The 21,277-nt window shown below is 36.6% G+C and overlaps 1 protein-coding gene across 5 annotated transcripts in view; it reads right to left on the reverse strand.

Moving 5' to 3' along the window:
- Window positions 1-6,290: 6,290 nt before the first annotated feature.
- NIPBL (NIPBL cohesin loading factor) overlaps window positions 6,291-21,277 on the reverse strand; it is a 199,135-nt gene continuing 184,148 nt past the window's right edge. For 4 of the 5 annotated variants that reach the window (XM_042996370.1, XM_042996367.1, XM_042996384.1 and 1 more), the window contains 5 exons: window positions 18,119-18,265; window positions 16,065-16,339; window positions 13,999-14,173; window positions 12,045-12,233; window positions 6,291-11,484 (listed from right to left, as the gene is read on the reverse strand). In XM_042996370.1, coding sequence (XP_042852304.1) covers window positions 11,119-11,484; window positions 12,045-12,233; window positions 13,999-14,173; window positions 16,065-16,339; window positions 18,119-18,265 — 1,152 coding nt within the window. In that variant the 3' untranslated portion in view covers window positions 6,291-11,118. Of the gene's footprint in view, window positions 11,485-12,003; window positions 12,234-13,998; window positions 14,174-16,064; window positions 16,340-18,118; window positions 18,266-21,277 lie in introns of all 5 variants that reach the window. The other variant, XM_042996374.1, reaches the window with a different exon arrangement.

Raw genomic sequence — 21,277 nt, forward strand, 5'->3', positions numbered from 1 at the left:
AATAAAGTTTTACCGAAACGTACAATCTGCCCACCCATTTACACACTATCTATGCTGCTTCTGTTAGTCAGTGGCAGAGCTGAATAGTTGCTACATAGACTTGTATAACTCTAAGGACTAAAATACTTATTTTCTGGCCTTTGAAAGAAAAAGTTCCACCAGATGAACTGAGTCAGCCAGGCACCCCTAAAAAAATGTTTTCTTTTCTTTTTTTTTTTTAAACAAATTGGAATGCTCAATGACAGAGGAAACCCTATTCCCACATTTCCATGATGTTATTTCTATTAAAGAGGATTTTTATTTCTGATTGGTGAAAGGCAAGAATTCTACATCAATTGATTCCCATGTTGTTGTTTTTAATGTGTATTTATCTTGAGGGAGGGGGGAAGGGGCAGAGAGAGAGGGAGAGAGAATCCCGAACAGGCTCCTCCACAGTTGGTGCAGAGCCCCATGTGGGGCTTGATCCCAAGAACTGTGAGATCATGACCTGAGCTGAAATCAACAGTCAGAAGCTTCTACTGAGCCTCCCAGGCACCCCTGTTCTTGGTGCTTTTGAGCGAGGGGCAGCAATGACTCCTTCAGCAGGCTGAGCAGATTAAATATTTACTTTGCAGAATAGCCACACAGCAAGGCCTAGATTAGGGGCAAATGGCAGCAAGCTTGGTTGTGGTTGCAGGTCCAGACTACAATAACAATATGTTCTCTACTTCAGCTCTACTGACAAGAAAGCTGTGTGTTTTACCTCCATCTTTTGGACTCTAGCTTATAATTCTAATGAGAACTTGAAAGAGTGAGGAATGTGATTTATCAGCCTCCTCAAATCTGAACATGATGCATCATTGGCTGTGACTTGAGCTCAGGTTTCCAAATGGCAAGTGAGAAATCTCCTTTCTAATCTGATAGATATAGGGAGATATGCATTCATAAATAAGAACAAGTAATTGTATGAGAGGAACAGTCAGAGAACAAGAAGAAACTCTGAAATATAAAATGTAGCCAAATAAAAAATTTCATGGAAGAGTTAAAAGACAGACCCAAAAGACCAGCCCCATCCCCAAAATGGGCAAAAACACCAACTGAGATCAGTCCAGAAGAGTTCCTGAATTAACAGGAACCACAGAGAAACTAAGAACCTAAGAGGCATGGCACCTGGCTGGCTCAGTCTGTAGTGTGTGTGACTCATGATCTCAGGGTTGTGGATTCAAGCCCCATGTTGGGTGTGGAGCCTCCTTAAAAAATTAAAGAAACTAACAGGGAAAAAATGATCAAGATTCTCCATAGTTAAGGACACAGATTCAATGATTAGAAGTCCATGTACTCTGCAAAATGATTTTTTAGAAGATTCCCATTAAGGAATCAAAGTGAAATTTTAAAATATGGGAAATACATAAAACATCCTAAAAGCTTCTAGAGCTGGAAAACACAGGTTGTCTACGAAGGAACAAAATCAGTATGGTAGCAGCCCTTTTAACAGCAACAACACAGGCTAGATTTTAACTCAGAATTCTAGACCCAGATATCACATCTGAGGTAAGAATAAAGACATTTTCAGACCTCTAATGACTCAACAAGTTTGTCCTTATGTGTCCATTCTTAGAAAGCCATGGCAGTTTATGCTCAAGCAAACATTTTTAGGCAAAAAGGAGGAAGGCATGGATTCTAGACATGGGTTCTGGATCCAACCGAAAGAGGGGTAGGAAAAGTCTGGTACAGCACCTTAGCAGCAGTCCTTGAAAATCAGTCCGTACTGGTGCGAAACGTTAGAGCAGCTCCAGGAAGGAGTTTCTGGATGGAGGAACAAGGGTGGGGGATGGGAGGGGGAGTGGGGAAGAGACTCAAACAGACCACTCTACAAGAATTACAGATTACTGGGGCACCTGGGTGGCTCAGTCGGTTAAGCTTCTGACTTCGGCTCAGGTCATGATCTCTCGGTTTGTGAGTTCCAGCTCCGCGTTGGGCCCTGTGCTGACAGCTCGGCGGAGCCTGGAGCCTGCTTCGGATTCTGTGTCTCCTTCTCTCTCTGCCCCTCCCCAACTTGTGCTCTGTCTCTCTATGTCTCTCAAAAAATAAATGTTAAAAAAAAAAAAAATTAAAAAAAAAAAGAATTACAGATTACTGTGTGGAATTTATGTGAGTGAAAAGCAAAGCAATTTCACTAAAGGGAAATGAGCATATACACAAAAAGGAAACATTCATCTAGTACACTAAATGCCAGCTGTGATTTAGCAATTATTTACATAGTGTTATATTACATAAACGTTCATTATATATAGCGATATCCATATTGGGAGGGCATAAGAACTAAGTCCTTATCTTTCATAAAAAAGTTAATCGTGATAACATAAAGTCTAGACTTAATAATTCTATTACAATTAATAAATTATAATAGTACATTTAGAAATATAGCTACCCAAAGAAAAAGCTAAAAGAGTTCAAAGTGGTTGCTTCTATGAACAAGGGATTATTTCTTTAAATTTAATTAGAAAAATTAAACTAGTAAATAACAGAAACTGTATGCATTATCGCATTAAAAGCCTATCTTGTTAAAATTTTTATCTTGGGATTACTTTGTATAAAAGGCAGGATTTTAAAGATTCAATCAGCAGTTACAAGCTGCGCAGAAATCCACTAAGCCTACTTTTCTCCTTTTTGGATAATGCCACGTCTTTTGATTCCTTTCCTCACTTCAAACTGTGGTTATTCCCCCTGGGCTGTCCTTCAGATGAATCAAGTGTAAGCCATGTTGTCTTCTATGTGGAGACCTACCCAGGAAGACTTGTCTCACTGCATCTTACTAAGGAAATTCATGTTCTCTCCTTATTACAATTTAAACAATATCCAGGCAAAACTATGTGACCAATTTAACCGTTTACAAATGAGGCCACTTTTCTCCTTTGACCACCACCACCCCAACTCAAGCTATCATCATCTTTCATATGGACCTTTATGGCCTCCTCAATTACTGTATAACCTGTAGCCAGTGATCTTTTAAAAATGCAAATTTCACAAATGCAAAGCTCTATTCTACTCTCACCCATCTTAATTTCTTTAATGGCTTCCTATTGCTCCTCGGACATCCTTACCATGGTCTGGTCTACAAAAACATGATTTGGCCCATCTACATCATCAGCTTCATTCTACTGTCTTGTTCTCTGCCATTTCCTGGAACCATGAAGCTTCTGAAGGCACCTTTGCATATACCGTGCCATCAGTTTGGGATTCTCCTTGCATCCCTTTCCTCCCCAACAATTTTTTTCCCCATAGAATTCGGACCTCAACCATCATGTCCCTAAGGAATGAACTGCTGAGAGCCATTAAAAATTATTTCCCATTTCTTAATGGTTCAACCAACATTATTTGGTATCTATCTATATTACATGTCAGGCTTTACCTGAGGATTAGTTTCACTTGGAGAAGGAAGCATTTCTCATCTCCCCCAGCCTTCCAGACTACTCCAGTGCTACATACTCTCATAGATTGTTACTTTTTCTCTCAAGAACACAATTCAATTGTAACCTAATAGCTGTAAAATTGTGTACTTTGCGATTCATTTCGTCTCTGCCACTGGAACACAAACTTACTGCCATTGGTCCAGCACAGTTCGTTGCTTATAGTAAGCACTTAGCAAATACCTGTCAAGTGACTGATTTTGCAAAAACTAAAAATAACCAGTGTCAGTACCAAGTGATATCCAAGACAAACTGTTAGTATGACAGAAAAGAAAGAAGAATCCATGTTTTAAGCTCAGGAAAGGAGTGCAGAATGTAGCCTGTGGTTTCTCGCTCTCTCCAATGCCAAACGTCACCTCTTTACTTTACTAATTCATTCTTAGGGTCACATTCTTATACCTTGTTTCCAGAACCACTCTACCTCAGCATCTCACACATTCCTCTGACCTCATCACCCCATTATTCCATTTCTGCTACTCTCATTACACTTGCTTTTCCATTTGATGGAGGCCTTTAAACCTTAATCCTTCCTTTTTCTCTCAGCCTAGCTCAATTACACCCAAGGTTTCCCAGTCCTGGCCCAGAGGCAGATCACCTTCCTTGCTGTGCAGCTGGCCCCACTAGAGAAAAATAACACAATTATGCATTTTGGCATCATCATGGTTCCCCACAATGCAGCCAGCAAGTGATCTTTCTGAACCACAACTCTCAGTATATTATACCGAGTGAAAGCCCTTCCAAACTTTTGAATGTGGCTTTTCAGGCCCTTTTATCTGCTTTTCTCTCCAGCTTCTCTACTCAGCATGTCAGCACTCTGTTGTCTCTCTTCCTGCCTGGCCACTCTTCCTGACAAGATTCTCATTCATTTCTCAACTATAGTGTTTGATTTTGTTCTCATTCTTTCTGAAACTACTCTCCCTAAAGGTTTCCATTTACATCCTGAATGGCAGGATCAATACGTTTTCCACTTTGACTTTACTGCATTTCACATGTTGCTCTCTGCTTGGTCCTTGAAACCCTCTAACCCCTGGTTTCTGGATTCTTCCCATCTTCCTCTAATCATTTCTCATCTCCTCCACAAATTCATTGTCCTCCTGCTGTACCTTAAATGTTGGTAGTCTCCAAGGTCCTTCCTTTGGCTCTGTGCTGCTCACTGAACAGCTTACATGCTGATGAGTCCCCAAAGCAGGCTCAGTCCAAAGTTCCCTCCTGAAGGTGTCATGTTCCCACCTTTTGGACATCATCCAAAAAGCCCTCAGATACTAGCTTCCAGCTTGCCTAAACCTAGTTATGGAAAGTAGAAAAACCTGATGGCTATTCTTGACACCGCTGTCTTCCTTTACCTCATTCAGTCAACTGTCAAGTCCTGCCATTTTTATCTCCTACATACATCTACAATCTCTCCAATCTTCTCTTTATCCCTACTGCAATCATCATCCTAGTTCAGGCTCTCACCATCTCTGAGACTGTCGCGTCAATGTCCTCTTCTTGACCCCTTCAAATCTACCCTCTACGTAGCAGCCAAAGTGAGCTTTCACTAATTCCTTGCTTACAATTCTTCCAGGGCCTATGCATTAAAATTTAAGTTCTGGACAGTGTATGCTTAGCTGTCCTTACTTTCCGTAGCTTCATCTTTTGAAATCCTACTACTCACATGCTGGTTCCTCTGCACAGTACTATCTACGCTTTCAGAATTCTGTGGCCCATATCTCCCCCACTTAACCATTCGAATCCAAATATGCACAAAAGATGCAGATTTTTTAAAAGTAATCTCTATGCCCAGTGTGAAGCTCAGACTCAAAACCCTGAGATCCTGAGAAACTTAACAGGAACCCATGGGGGAGGGGAAGGAAAAAGGGGGGGGGGGTTTGAGTGGAAGAGAGCCAAAGCATAAGAGACTCTTAAAAACTGAGAACAAACTGAGGGTTGATGGGGGGTGGGAGGGAGGGGAGGGTGGGTGATGGGTATTGAGGAGGGCATCTTCTGGGACGAGCACTGGGTGTCGTATGGAAACCAATTTGACAATTTAATATATTAAAAAAAACAAAAAACAACCCTGAGATCAAGAGTTACATGCTCTGAGCCAGCCAAATACTCCAATTATGGATTTCTTTAAATAAGCTCCCACATAACATGTTAAGTGGTTGTATTTACCAAACTTCATCACACTTATTTCAGAATCACATGGCTTCAGGCTGTGTTCTGAATTCAAAGTTAATACTCTTTTCACCACTCCAAGTTTTAGTCTTCTACTAAAGATTAGCCACGTTCAATAATTTTTGTGTTTTGATCTTACTGAATTTCACATGTTGCTCTCTACTTCCTCCTTGAAACTCTCTAATCCCTCCCTGGTTTCTGGATTCTTCCCATCTTCAAGATTAGCCAGGTAATATGGAAAAAAATTAAAATAAAAATGGGACCCATAAAATGTTCACATTTTACCTTCTCCCTTTATCTAACAGGATAGTAGGCATCTCAAAATCTGAAGCTATAAAGTGGATCTTTTGAAAAGGTATAAAAAAAAAAATCCACAACATTTAGTCATTAGTTTCTCTACATTCATATCTTACGACTGAATAAGGACTTTCCAGATGAATCTTCTTTGTAAGAGCAACTGATCTGGGAGGTGAGAAAGAGCCTGGAGGGTTGCTCTTGGCTCTTGGTACTAAGTAGGTATATGCAGGTAACCCTTGAATGATGTAGGGTTTAGGGACACCGAGACCTCCCACATAGTCATGTGTAACTTTTGACTCAAAAACTTGGCTACTAATAGCCTACTGTTGACTAGAAACCTTACTGATAACACTGTTAATAAACACGTTATGTGTATTATATGCTGTATTCTTACAGTTAAGCTAGCAAAAAAAAGAAAAAATTAAGAAAATCACAAGGAAAGTAAGTTACAGTATTTGCATATAAGTGGAACTGCACAGTTCAAACTCATGTTGTTCAAGGGTCAACTGTAGCTTGCAGATATCAATTCACCTATTTGAGCCTCAATTTCTCTTCACCTGTAGTTAATGGATTTCCAAAGCAGTTTATACATGTCACTGGTGGGAGTGACCGGAAATCCCCTGAAATTATATGCACAATTCTGTTCAGTCTTCTAAGAAGGGTTTGTTTAGTTTCCTAAGTAGAGATTTCATGGCTTTCATTAGATACTTAAAGAGGTTCATGAATATCTGGATTAAATGAGTTGTCAGATCCCTCATATTTTAAGACTCTATAGAAATTTTTTAAAACTATGGAATGTGGAGATCCATTATCAGTTTAGGTTTTATGACAAACTTAGATTATGATTACATTTTCCTGTTCTTTGTTCTAAATTACAATTCTAGGCAAGTTATGATCACGGCAAACTTAACACTGCCATTTCTTGTGGGGAAAAAAAGGGTGCAGACAGTACAACTATATGACAAAGTAACACAAAATAACTTTTCATTTCTAAGTTCTAATGACTGAAAAAAAAGTCACAAATAGAAGCAAAATTACATTCAACAAAACTGCAATGCCTACAAACTATATAATAAAAAATAACCACGACCGATTGTCCACTTATTTCAAACAGTAGGTAACAAAATTCTGACTAACAGAGGAACTTTAATCACAGGGAAACTTCTGTTATCTGTTTAAACTTGTGTTTCCTTACTTTAGTTCTTCATCTCTAATTGCCTGTTTGGCATTTGCCAACTAAAATTCAAAGGATTAAACAAACGTTTATCACCATCTTTCTGAAAACTAGACCTACCTCCTTACTTCATTATCTCTGTAATGGCACCACTATTCTGGTTACACAGGCTTAAGAATCAATACACAGGAGTTTGGGAGAGAGACAATGTCTCTCAAACCCAAAATAAATTCAGTTACGAAAAAGGATTACAAAGCGGAAAATAACTGTTGTTCCTCTATTTAGAACCAACTATTTCTTAAGAACCCAAGGACAAGATTCAGTTTCTTCATTAAAAAATTTGTAAAGAATAAAAGATGAAGACATCTATAGATTAAGACCTAAAACTAAAAAAGACATTTTGAGGACATTGAAAATTTGAAGTTACTGGATATTTGATGTCAAGGAGTATTAATATTTAAAGATGATGTGTTTATAGATGAAATAATGTATCTGGGGTTTCAGAAAAATATAGAGGAGGATATAGAGGGTGTAGCTGAAATAAGCTTGGTCAGAAATTCAGAATGATTGAAACTGAGTGATGGGTCTGTGGTGATTCTCTAACCAAAAGTTAAAATCATTAAAAAAAAATGCTGATGAGAATAAAAGAATGTGTGCATTCTGCATCAGTGTGGGCCATGAAGCCATATACAAGTGGCGCCTCACAAAGAAGGGTGGGTCGGTGGTATTCACTGGATTATCACACAGAACACAGGGATTTTATCACCACTTGGTCAATAAACTATGCAAATGGGAACTTGTTTGGTCAGTGACCTATTACATCAAATTTACATTCAACTGTTAGGACCAACAGAACAATGAGTGGTTAGGAAAATTTTCAAATAAAAATATTACACCAAGTTGTGTAATGAATAATATGCTTCCTATGACAAAAATTAGCTAAGGGGTTAAACCAACTTCAGTTTTAAAATGAGCAAGGCAAAACAGCAAAAGGTTCAAACAAGTAGGATTTCTGTAACACAAAATTTACTGTCAAGTGTCTCAAATTACATGATCATTTCAAGTGAATGATCTGATGGTTTTATATTGGCAAAAGTAACCTTATTCCAGTTTAGTATCAATAGCTTTGGAGATGCAGACCACCTGGGTGCTGCGCTAGTGACCACACTGAGTTCTTTGTGCAACCGAAAGCAGAGTACGGGTGAAGAAAACCACATACCTTCCTGGGTAAGTTCACTTTCTACGTGAACATATGATAACTTTGCTCATTGCTCATGAAATCCACATTGGACAGAAAAGCTGGACTTACCTGTCTTCATGGATAGACTACAGTCGTCAATAACTGTGTGCTTCAGTTACCTGCTAATGGTTCAAATATTCAACATATCAACAAAGTAAGCTACATACTACTTTTCTTTAAAAGTTTAGAATTTCTCACTAGAGATTACTAAATTGTTTTCTGCCTTTGTATTTTGATACAAATTTTTTAAACTACCCATTCGCTGTCAAAATGGTAAACAATTTAAGAAAATACAAAAATTTCGTAATTAATATATTAAAGTGAAGAGGTACTTGGCGCTTTTTATATCAAATAGAACACACCTTCTTTTCAATACAAATCAATAAAACATGATTTGGCATATTACAGTATCAACAAACTACAGATTAAGATTGAACTTTGTAAACCCTTAATATACACGGAAAGTTTGATTTTGTAGATTTGACCGTCAAGGCCTTAACCTATTTTACTGTTAAGACCTAAAAAATTCACATTTGAGAAATCTACTTTTTGAAAACTTTGGTTAGTATATTTTAAGGGTTAAGGCTTAGGAATTGTATCAACATTTGGCTTATATTAATAGCTAAAATACTGGAACTCAGAATGTATGGAAAATTCCTGAACACAGAAATCCACCTGGCAAGAGAAGCCTTACCTACTGTGTGCCTACCCCCTAAAGCTCACTCTGAAGAGGGTCCCTAAGTATAAACACACTAAGTATCCTTTAGGAACTGATCTACTTTCAATAAGGATCGTCTCCTTTAATTGTTTAATTAGCTTAGAATAGTGAGACACAATTATTCCAACTCCGAATTTAAATCCCTACAACATTTATAAACTAATTACTGAATCTGAGACTCAGTTTTCCTCATCTACAAAATGGGGATAAAACATTTAACTAGCAGAGTTTTTTTAAGAATCAAATAACAGCATGCACGATTGTCAACCTTCATAGCATTCAAGATCAGTTTTACTACATCTTCTTTAGAACTCTACAGGCTTGACTTTATTTTCTTATATTTTTTCTACATTAGTATTTTACTCTTATTGATGAATTTCTATTGTTTTCATTAGCTACCTCAAGTCCTTTCTGATTAAACATACTACTCCATGGGGGAAAAAAGCCAATCTAGTTTTATTCTACAGAGTTCACAGTAAAAAGGAAGAGGAAACATACAATTAAGTGGAAGAAGAGTGGGAAAACATTTCCTTCAAGAAAATGTTCTGAAAGAATTCCACATCGGAAATAGGTCCTGAAAAGTTATTTTCATTGTGGTTTAATAAGTGTTCACAAAAAGGTATTTTGTGGCAATGTCACTTTTCCTCACAAATTGAGAATCTTAATTTATTGGCCAATTTCATAAAACTTAACATTCTAGAGGTCAACTTTTAAAAACGAACTTAAAAATAAGTACACATTGTTTTTAAAAGACTTAAATTTGAAACACACCTTCTCCCCTGCGATTTTAGCCATTACTATTTCTGAGCATCAACTATGCAGATCAACTGATTAAATACCCACTCTCCCCATTTGTAATAACAACCGTTCTCCAAAGAGGTATAAAATGTTTAGAATAGAAAATGAATAAACATCTCAACTAGTAAAATTACTCCTTTTTCAGCATTAAAAAATAACTTGTGAAAAATGTAATGTAAATACGAAATGTCATACTCCACTCTATTTCTAAAATAACACACAGCATAATTTTAACTAAGAGAAATGCTAGTTTCCCAAAATAGCATGACTGTTACCTTTTCCCCAGGTTTAAAAAATAAATATTACCATCATGACATCACTAGAAAGAAATTGAAGCATACAAGGAATAAACTATAGTTTCTTTTTATATCAAAATGTACTCTTGAAAATGTGTTTGGCACAGTGCTAAATCATATATAGTTAATACTAAATATTGCAGGATACAATAAAACCCTGGAGTTAACTGTTTACACCCTCTTATGGGAATGAAAATAATAGATACCAATTATTCAGAAGTCAGCCTATACAAACTGTATAAACAATATTTTATGTTTTGCTTTGAAAACCAGTGATATAATAAATTTTACATAAAAGACTGCAAAATAATATAAATGGATTTAAACAGATCTTTACAATAAGAAATTCAAATGGAAACAGACAAGTAACAAAGAGAAGTAAAAAAATTTATTGCAGTATTCGCTCCACCAGATTGCCTGGGGATCCCTTTTCTTGTATTGTTTTCAGGGTGACCTAATACATCAAAATCTACATTTACAAAAACTCCTTCTGCAGATAGGTCATAGATACTGCATGCTTTTTTTTTTTTTTTTTTTTTTTCAACAGAATAAATTATATATCCAGGAGAGTCTGCCATTTTACAGCCTGGAAAAAACAATGCTTCCCTGGAAACTGGGCTAAGCTAAAGAAAGCCATCCGCTGCTAGGTTAAACTCCAAGAACACTTTATTAAGAACATTAACAGACTAATTTCCAACATTCACTTGTTTATTTTTTAAACAGAAAGTTTTTTTCCAAGATATAAACAATTTTTGTTAAACTATAATACAGTGGGAGTAAAAATGAACTGAGAATCTGTTTCTGCTGCACAACAGCGAAGGGAGCTCCCACAAAAATGTTTGCCCAACATTTCCTTCTTTTGTTCCTGCATCCCAGGTTCCATTCTTACTCTTCATAAAACTGATTTTTTTTTTGCCAGAATGTTGATATTTCAAGTTTTTCTGCCTTTTAAAAAAATTCCTGTAAATTTGGCTGCATGTACAAATTCATTAGCTGGAAGTCCCATCCTTGGCGGCATACAGGGATCGTAAAGTCTGAACAACTTTATTAGTCAGCTTATTAGCACTCGTTAGAGCAATTTTTTTGTAAATAATGTCTGACTCTTTAATAGTGTCTACCCAAGGCACCAGTTTGCGGCCGTCACGGCGCTTAGCCTCAGTCCAGGAGCCACTGTAGGAGCCTGCCATCCACTGAACACTGAAGCCATTGCTGGTTTTCTGTACTACTCTTGCAATTTGTGGTCGATCTTTGTACTTTGGACAGCAAATAGCGATGACATCCATGACGTCAACACTTTCATTCATCTGTGCTGCCAACTCCGTAGAGTCTGAATTTCGTTTTGACCTTCTCAATGACTAAAACATTGGGGGGGGGAAAAAAGACGAAGTGTTACACAAAAGAATTTTAGTGAAATTTTTGTTTTTATTGCTTTTAATCCCTTGACGCCGGGAGTTTGGGATTTCCCAGCACACTTCCATTGCCGGCAATGAGACGCACCGTGACCGCCAGCGCCAAGGGGTTAACATATACTTGTAAAACCATATAACTCTTAATTTGTACCCGTGTCTTTACTCTTATTGATATATAAAATTATATATACATATGAACCATAAAGCTACATAAAACTTAGCAACAATAAAAAAGGATAACACACATTAATACAATCCAAAAAAAATTAATAACCCTTTATGCTGGATAAGTCTCATTTCTGTTTTTTCTTTTTTATTGTCTTTTATGTTAAACTTTCTACAAAAGGATGTATAAATGGTTAAGTAGAGAATCTCTATCTACAAAATGTTTTCTCTCATAAGTATTACATTACTTGGTGTACATTTAATAGACTGACATATATAAGCACATAAAAATCATTTTACGTAATACGCTGCGAAATACGTTGACTCCTCCTCCGCCTCACCCCTGAAGTGCCTCCTCCTCTATCCTCCCCATCACTTTCATCATCTTCTGTCTCTGCTGCTGCATTATTTTTAGGGCTGCCTCCTCCAAGCAGCGAGGTAATTGCTTTGTTCCGAGCATTTGTACTAGCCGACACCTCCCCTTCTTCCTCCTCTTCATCAGGGTCCAGATGTTCCATGAGAAGTTTGAACTACAAAAATTAGATATGAATTTAGAATTTTATGTACATAATTTCAAGCAAGATTGTTAAATCCTTAAATGTTTCCTTTAAAATTATTTTCCCCTAAATGTTTTCTACAGCAGTAATTGGGTGTGGGTGCTAGTTTAATTGCTAAACAGACTTTAGCTATTGTCTGCATCAGGGCCTGGTAAATATTTTCTATAAAGAGCCAGATAGTAAACGTTTTTGGCTTTTGTACACCATGTGGTCTCTGTCATAACTATACAACTCTTGTCACTGTAGTGTGAAAGCATCTAGCGACAACATAAATGAGTGGGCATGGCTGTTCTAATAGAAGTTTATTTAAACAGGCAGTAGGGAAAAAAAAAAAAAACAAACAAACAGGCAGTGGGGGCCAGATTTGGCCCATAAGTTGGAGTCTGCTGACCCTGGTCCAAGTCATCAAGCAACCAAGTGATTAATAATTAAATACTGATAGACATTTCCCCCATTTTCTGTCCCCCTTTGCCTTCTCTGAAAGAAGATAAAAGAGGATAAAAAGAATGTTAAAGAATTTTAAATGAGAATTAAAATAATTTTCAGTTTTAGAATATAAGGTTTACAGTCTATGAATAATATGAAAACCACTGTGTAGGTTTCATTCTTGGTCAAAAATATCATTATTAGTTATGTTTAGCTACTTGCTTGAAGTAGATTAAAACAAAAAACTATTTTTATTTTTGAGGGACAATCCTCCCCCCAAATATTTCTTTAAACATAAAACTTTACTGGGGTAAAATATACCTTAAAACTTATCATTCTAGATTTTAGTGTTCAATTCATTGCCATTAAGTATATTCACCATGTTGTATAATCATCACCACCATCATTTCCAAAACTTTTTTATCATCCCAAACAGAAATTCATTCTGTTCCTATTAAAACAATAGCTCCTCATTCCTTCTGGTAACAACCTCTATTCTATTTTCTGTCTCTATGAATTTGCCTAGTCTTAAAGACATTTTAAGTGTTTTTTTAAGCTTATTTGAGAGAAATAGAGAGAGAGAGGGAGAGAGAGAGAGAGGAGAGAGACAGAGTATGAGCAGAGGCGGGGCAGAGAGAGAGAGGGAGAGAGAGAATCCCAAGCAGGCTCCACACTGTCAGCACAGAGACTGATGTGGGGCTTGATTTCACAAACAGTGAGATCATGACCTGAGGTAAAATCAAGAGTCCGATGCTTAACTGACTGAGCCATCCAGCCACTCCAAGACATTTTAAAAGCACTTTTTGTACATATACACATTCTTACATACTCGTTAACAGAGTACATATATAAGAGACATACAAATATATAAGCCTGTATTACACTTCTGTAAGAATACGTAAAAAAGTACTAATACTGGTTGCCAGGAAGGAGAGCAACAGGATGGCTGGAGGGCAGGAGGATGACTTTTTCATGACTTTCTCCTTGTATGAACCATAAACTATGTAATCTACTGAATTAAGAAAAATACACACATGGGCATGGCTTTTTTCCTAAAACCTGCCTAAAAGCTTTCATTCTTACTGAAATAAAATGAGCAGTGGGCTGGCCTTTCCTAAGAAAAAGTAATTATGATGCAATGGGTGAAATGGGAAAGGCAAGCTTCAAGGAACTCATTAAAACCACATACAGAAAAATCATCCTGGTGGTTTATGAAGCTTCAATGTAAGGGGGACTGCTTTCCCCCAGGAAAGAATTTACTTTTCAAGAAAGTCACTATTAAAAAGAAACAGATTTTGGTTTTACTACTCACATCTAGATACTGTTTTACTATACTCCTCTTCACATCTTCAGTGATTTTGGAATTAGCCATATCACTCCGCAGGAAGTCCAGTGTTTGTTTGGGATGAAAATGAACTCCTGTTTTCCGGTTTATCGCTTTATCATATACTTTTGCAGATTCAGATGGAGAGTATTTCTGAATTTTACTGTTTTGGGAAAACAAAGTCATTAACTTTAAAATTTTTTCAGGCATTTATATTTAAAGTGATTGCAGTTAAATTTAATTTACTAATAATTAAACTTTTTATCATACAGATTTCAGCCAGTGAACTTGTACACAAAAATAAACATAATTTCAAAAGGGAAGTAAAGACATAAAGACAAAGATTCACAAGAATAATATTCTCTTGTTTCCATCAGCATTTGTCTGAAATAGAGGCATCATTTAAATGAAAGTATTTCTCATGTCTGTTTTTGAGTGCTATGATCATGATTGTAGAACAGTTTCAATATAATACTGGTTTATGTAACTAGTTTACCTCCTACTTTCCTGCCCTCCCAATTATTCATCCTCTACACAGCAGCCAAAACCTGTTTCATATTATTAACAACTCTGGCTTAAAAATCCTCCCGACTTAGGGTGCCTGGGTGGCTCAGCTGGTTAAGCATCCTGGGTTTTGGCTCGGGTCTTGATCTCATGGCTTTGTGGGTTTGAGCCCTGCATCTGGCTCTGTGCTGGCAGCTCTGAGCCTGCTGGGGATTCTCTGTCTCCCTCACGCTCTGCCCTTTACCCACGAGACGTGTGCTGTCTCCCTCTCAAAATAAATAAAAGTTAAAAAAAAAAAAAACTCCCCAACTCCTTAGCATCACCTCAAGGCCTTACAAGGTTTTACATTAAATTAGTTGCCAACATTTAACATCAAGATATGTCCATTAAAACCTGGATTATCTAGCTTCTCTTGCAAAAGTAGATGCTCTTGGCTACATTATGCCTACCCTCTTCTATGGCAAAAAATTGATGGACATCTGAGTAATACCTGAGTCCTTTAGATAAAACGTGTTTTTTCCAGTTTGCCAGTGACCTTCTCCTGAATCCCCTTTGTTCCATTTCATGATCTATCTCCTATGAACATTTGGCTTTGTGATTCCTTTTTTTTTTTTTTTTAATGTTTTTTCATTTTTAAGAGAGAGGGACAGAGCATGAGTGGGGTAGGGGCAGAGAGAAAGGGAGACAGAATCTGAAGCAGGCTCTAGGCTCCGAGCTGTCAGCACAGAGCCTGACGTGGGGCTCGAACTCACCAATCATGAGATCATGACCTGAGCTGTAGTAGGATGCTTAACTGACTGAGCCACACAGGTGCCCCAGCTTTGTGATTCCTAATGTAATGTTTTAATGAAATGAAAAATGACAAGGGGTGCCTGAGTGGCTCAGTCAGTTAAGTGTCCGACTCTTGGTTTCTGCTCAGGTCATGAACTCACGGTTCATGAATTCAAGCCCTGCATCGGGCTCTGTGCTGACAGCACGGAGCCTGCTTGGGATTCTTTCCCTCTTTCTCTGTCCCTCCCATGCTCTCTCTCAAAATAAATGAATTAAACTTAAAAAAAAAAAATGACCAAAGTTTCATGGGTACAGGCAGAAAAAAGATACCTACAGTGACTAATTGTGGGTAAAATTATAGGGCATTCACAAATAATTAGTACTTTACTATCTCTTATATTAGAGACGATTTGGGTTCTATGAGAGCTCAGTCTAGTTGGTCTACATCTATTCTTTATTCACAGCTCTTTGAACACTTAAATTTGCAATCTACATGAAGATCAGCTTAATTCTCTAATAAGGTCTTTTTAAGGAAATCAACAAAGTTAAGTCCTTTGATTTACAATGCATTATGACTATGAAATGTTTGTCTTCTCTTCAAGAACAAAGTGAACAAACTGTGATATATTACACAACAAAATATATAGCAACACTATGTTCCTTCTTTAAAAAGGAACATTTTTAATATGAAAATAAGCATGCAATCAAAACTGAGTTTCATATTTCTTTATAATTTGAACCAGGTAAATTTTTTTCTCTCACTGCTAATGTAACCTTACCTATCAGAAAATCCACAGAGATTCTTCAAATGTTGTTTTAGCATCAGAAGCAATAAAATACCCTGGGAGACATTTGCAAATTCAATTAAAGGAGCTGAATTTTCTGGCAAGCATTTCATCACTGAATTTATGTCATCTTCCGAATCTGAATCTGAATCTGAATCTACACGTTTCCGTGACTTCCGAGGCCTGGAAACTTCTTCTTCACTCTCACTTGACTCATTTTCTTTACTAGGTGATGATTTTCTCTCTTTCCTTTTGTCTTTTACCATTGACTGGGGGGGTGAAAAAAAAGGAAAAATAGTAACAAAATACCCCTAATAAATACATATGGTCCATTCAACAACTTCAAAAAAGCATCTTTAAATTAATATTTTATATATTAAAACCCTCTGACTTTCCATAAACAGGTTCCAAGACTTAATATAATCCACTGCCCTGATCTCTCCCTCCCCAAAAGCTCTTCTGAAATATCAAAGGGAAACAATTTTGTTATAGGATAGAAATGAAAATAAGTTAGTTATAAAAGTATAAATTTGGTACATAGGTAAGCCATTACACAGGAAAAGTAGTAAATATAGTTTAACCGAGGAGAGGCGTGCCTGGCTGGCTCAGTCAGCAGAACATATGACTCGTGATCTCAGGTTCATGAGTTCGAGCCCCACACTGGGCATAGAGACTACTTAAAAAAAAAAAAAAGTGCTAAATATAATTTAACTGAGGAACATTTAATAGGTTTGAACATCCCAGCATCTATCAAATTCTCCCTTTTAAGAGCTTTTCAACAAGATAATATGGAACTTTTCTTAAACAGTTATTTTTTTCTGTATTTCATGAAACAGTTGACTCTTAAAAAGAAATAAAGTCAGCTAGATTTAAGAGAGGAGAAAAGACTAGATTACAAAGCAATTATTCAAATGTAATTGTTCAAGAAATAAAATGGGAGAAACATTTACAAGTATATCCACAACAGTAAGAGAAAATAAGGTAACATTATGGCTTAAGTTTCTGGGGGAATTATTTAACTTCTCAAACTTTAAGGTGCACCTAGGGATTCTGTTAAAAATAGACTGTTTCAGTAGGTCGAGGGTGGGGCCTGAGGGTCTGCAGTTCTCACAAGTTCTCAAGTGAGGCCACTGCGGCTGGGTCTTGGTGCAAACTTCAAGCAGGAAGGGTTTAGATCCCTCTGTAATTCCAACCCTTGGGTATTATAATAATCTCCCTGATTTACTAGTTTGATCATATCGAGTTCTGAGTGCAACAATTTTGTAAAATGAGATCTACTGTGTCATCAGGCACATGAAAATATTCCAATTAATTTTTAAATAATTTACTGAGGGCCTACTATGTTTCCAAGTGCTATACTAGGTGCCATTACAATGAAACCAATTACATTTTCTCCTAAAAAAACCACAAAAGAGAAGACATAAGGTTTATAATAAGAAACTCAGTAAAGATTTTGGGCATACAATATGCCAACCCCATTATGATGCTGGTGTTCAGAGATAAGGAAATCAACATTATACTTTTTCTGTGTTTCCTTATAAGTAAGCTATCTATCTCTATCTCTAGTTATATCTCTTCAAGTATACTATTGTGACCTACAGCATTACCAGATTTATAGAATCGCAAGATGCTTTAAAATGGGGTTTAAATGGATATATGAATGGACACCAAACACTTAAGGTCAGTGCTTAAAGTAAGAGGAAAAAAAGAAGTGGGATGGCTTATCAAAAGAACAATACATACATCCATATATATATATATATATACACACACACACACACACACATATATATATATATATATATATATATGGATGTACGTATTCCACTTAAATGATCTGAAATGGAATGGTTTTAGGTCTTTCTTAATAGAAATGAAACAGCAACCCACTTCTTCTCCCCAATTCAAGCACTGCCCAGATTTTAAATTATTTAGAAAGGTTTTATATACCTGTGAAAAGAAAAAAAAGAACAATGGAAACAAAACAGTGAAAATAGCATGCCTGCACTTTGACAGATGCATTAAGAATAGTAATGTGTGTAACTTACCTCCTTGAATGACTGCAGTAGGTTACTACCAGAAACTGAGAGTGTAATGTCTATATGATGCATTATAAACAACGGCTCTTCCTGTGTCTGGTATGGAAAACAGGCTAGATTGTCTGCTATATACAAGAGCATATTCACTTCTGTTTTCTGTAAATTTTAAAAAAAGGTACACATGTTTAGTGGATAATCTAGAAATCCATCCAAAAATCCTTTTTAGAAAAAATATTAGAGGGCACTTTCACCTCAGTTAATGCTTCTGAAAGAGAAGGGCGGAGGAGGGAGGGAGGGAGGGAGAGAGCAGGGAAGGGAGGTAAGAAAAACGGATGAGGGGTAACAGAAATGGATTTTATAAAATAATCTTATACCCATCTTAAGAGATTTCATAATGAAGTATACCATGGACCTCAAGAAGGGAAGAGGTGAAATTTTTCAGTGCACCCAAGTGGAATTCCCTCAAGTTTTCTTATAGAGTATATGGGATCTTTATGATAAATCCATACCGCATCAGAAAGTATACATATGAATCATAATGATTTGTCATTGTGCTTCTAAGAGTTTAACCCATATGGAGATCAGTTACACACAGTTACTATTCTGCCCTCAACAATAAGCAGTAATAATAGTACTAACATGTGGGTTAAAAAAAAAAAATCAAAGCTCACGTTTCAAAAAACATTTGTCAGTTTCCTACATATACATAATTTAGAATATCAGTCGTTCTGACAGTGCTACCATAGTCCCACATTATAAAAACTGAGGTAAGCAAAAATTAGGGTTACTACTGGTTGTTTGCTTTAAAAAGAAGTAACAGAGATTTTCAGCATTTCATAACCATACAGAATATAAACAGAAAGGCACATTAATATTTAAATTCCTTTAAAACATTTACAGTTTAGGAAAAAAAATGAAAACTATATAGCAATCAAAGCATACTCCCTTCTACCATCTCACCTATCCTGCCATGCAAGCAACATAAAACCCAACAGCGGCAACAGCAACAACAAAATCCAGTAGGACAGATGGAATAAACTTGCTTTCACTCTATTTTTTTATTTTTAAATATGTGTCAACATCTACATGTTACAGTTGGGGAAACGCAAACACAGAACTCTACCTCATCTATTAACATTAATTTATATATACTGTTTCCTCCTAAGCTGCAAATGTTCAGGACTACTCTCAATAAACCTTTTAAAAACTGAAATTCTTCAACTCTGGTCATAAAGAAGTCCTGTATTGCTCTTCCCTTTCGAAAATCAAATTTCTTAAAAGAATACTCTAGAGCTGCTCCCCCATTGTCTTCCCTACCACTCTTCAATCACAATCAGACCTGTGTCCCTCACTGCTTGACTGCTTCCCATTTTTTAAAATCTCTTCTTGACTTGTGAGTAGCACTGGACACTACCCTCCACCCTTTCCTTCCTGAAAATTTCTTCCTCCTTAGTTCTCTCTTCGACTATTCCTCTTTTTATGTCCTTCTCAAGCCAACTCCTTTTCAGCAATCCTATTATTATTCTCAGGTGCTCAGGACAAGAATATTCCAGTTATCCTTCGACTATTCTTACACAGCCTCATTTATTACTTCTTCACGCTTCTTTCCTTTCCTACCACCATCATAATAGATCAGTCCCTTGTTACCTCTAGTGTGAACACAATGCTAAAAAATCCATGTTCCTAAAAATGTCCTTTGGCACCTGTCCTCATTACTTTCATTCAAATGCTTTTATTGGTTTTTCACTGTCTACAAGATCTTCCATAAACCATGCCTTATTATGACCTTTCTGCTCCAGTCGAATAACAATCTATTCATTATTTCCCACACATTCTTATCTTTGTGCCTTTATTATGTTTTTACCCCTGCCTTAAATAGTAGGTACATCTCATCTAATTCCCAGGCCTTCAGTGATTTGTTCCTCCTCTGACATCCTTTCCTGGAAACAGGAGACGGCACTGCATTATGACAGCTGAATTTCCAGCTTAGCATTGCTCATGCTGGGGTGACAGAACATCGAGCTAGTGACAGACACACAGCAGGCAATGAAAGCACACAGGAATGAAGCTCAGGAGAAGAGATAAGGACTAGAGCAGTATCAACAGTATAAACCACCTGGCACTCAAAATATGCTAACCTTAACTATTATTTATTTCCTTTATCATGTCTCCACAACTGGAGGGAGGTAAGATCCATTGAGGGCAAGAGCACTATATCATACCATTTTCCACTCCTAGCATGATGTCCTACATACCATGAAAACTTAATACTGATGATGACATGATGATGATGATGGTCATGGTGATGATTAAATGATAGTCCAAGTACTTCTGAAATAAGTGCTTGTAATATTTATCTACTAGATCACATATCAAAAAATTTCATGTAGTACTTAAAAAAAAGAGGCCTAGTAAGGTATCTACATTCTGGTAATTTAAATTTTGTTTTATTGAAAAAAATCTGGTTTTGGGATAATAACAATCAACTTGTAAGTGATTAAATACAAAAAATATTTCTTTTGTTCTTTTCAAAGCTTTATACACACACACAGACTAACTGGTAAAGCTCTATATGGGCAGATACTAAATCTGTCCTATCCACCATTTTATCTTCATCTCTTAGCACAATGACTACCACACATAGCAGGTGCTGAATAAATATGTGTGTAAAATGAATGAATAAATTAAGAGGTAAGCTTAAACAACAGAGCCTTCTATTTTGTTCGTTTATGGGCCTGGCCAGTGCAACTTGTGCAATAGCCCAAAGGGTCAAAATTGTAATTACACACAAGTGGGCTCTTTATTAAGGAAGTCAAGTTGAACAAATAAGGACTTCAGGAGCCAAAAACCTGGAACAGTTATTCTAATAATATTTGACTGTAGCAGGAATAAGTGAAGTCTGACCTTATTTACTGAAGTAACTTATCCTCCAAAGTGATAATTTAAGTGATGTACCTTATTTAAAGTTATGCTTAAAGGAACTATTATCAAAGTTCATAAGATACTCAGTATGGAGACACAGTTATACTTTATCGCTCACTGTATTTATATTCATGTGAAACTTCCCCTCCAAATTTGACTATATACCTTGTAATTAATATAAGAAGATGTAAAGAAACACATATTTAATATAGTCACTATTATTGACTAAAATGGTCATATTTTCAA

Source organism: Panthera tigris, chromosome A1, assembly GCF_018350195.1.
Source record: "Panthera tigris isolate Pti1 chromosome A1, P.tigris_Pti1_mat1.1, whole genome shotgun sequence".
Classification (NCBI taxonomy): domain Eukaryota; kingdom Metazoa; phylum Chordata; class Mammalia; order Carnivora; family Felidae; genus Panthera; species Panthera tigris.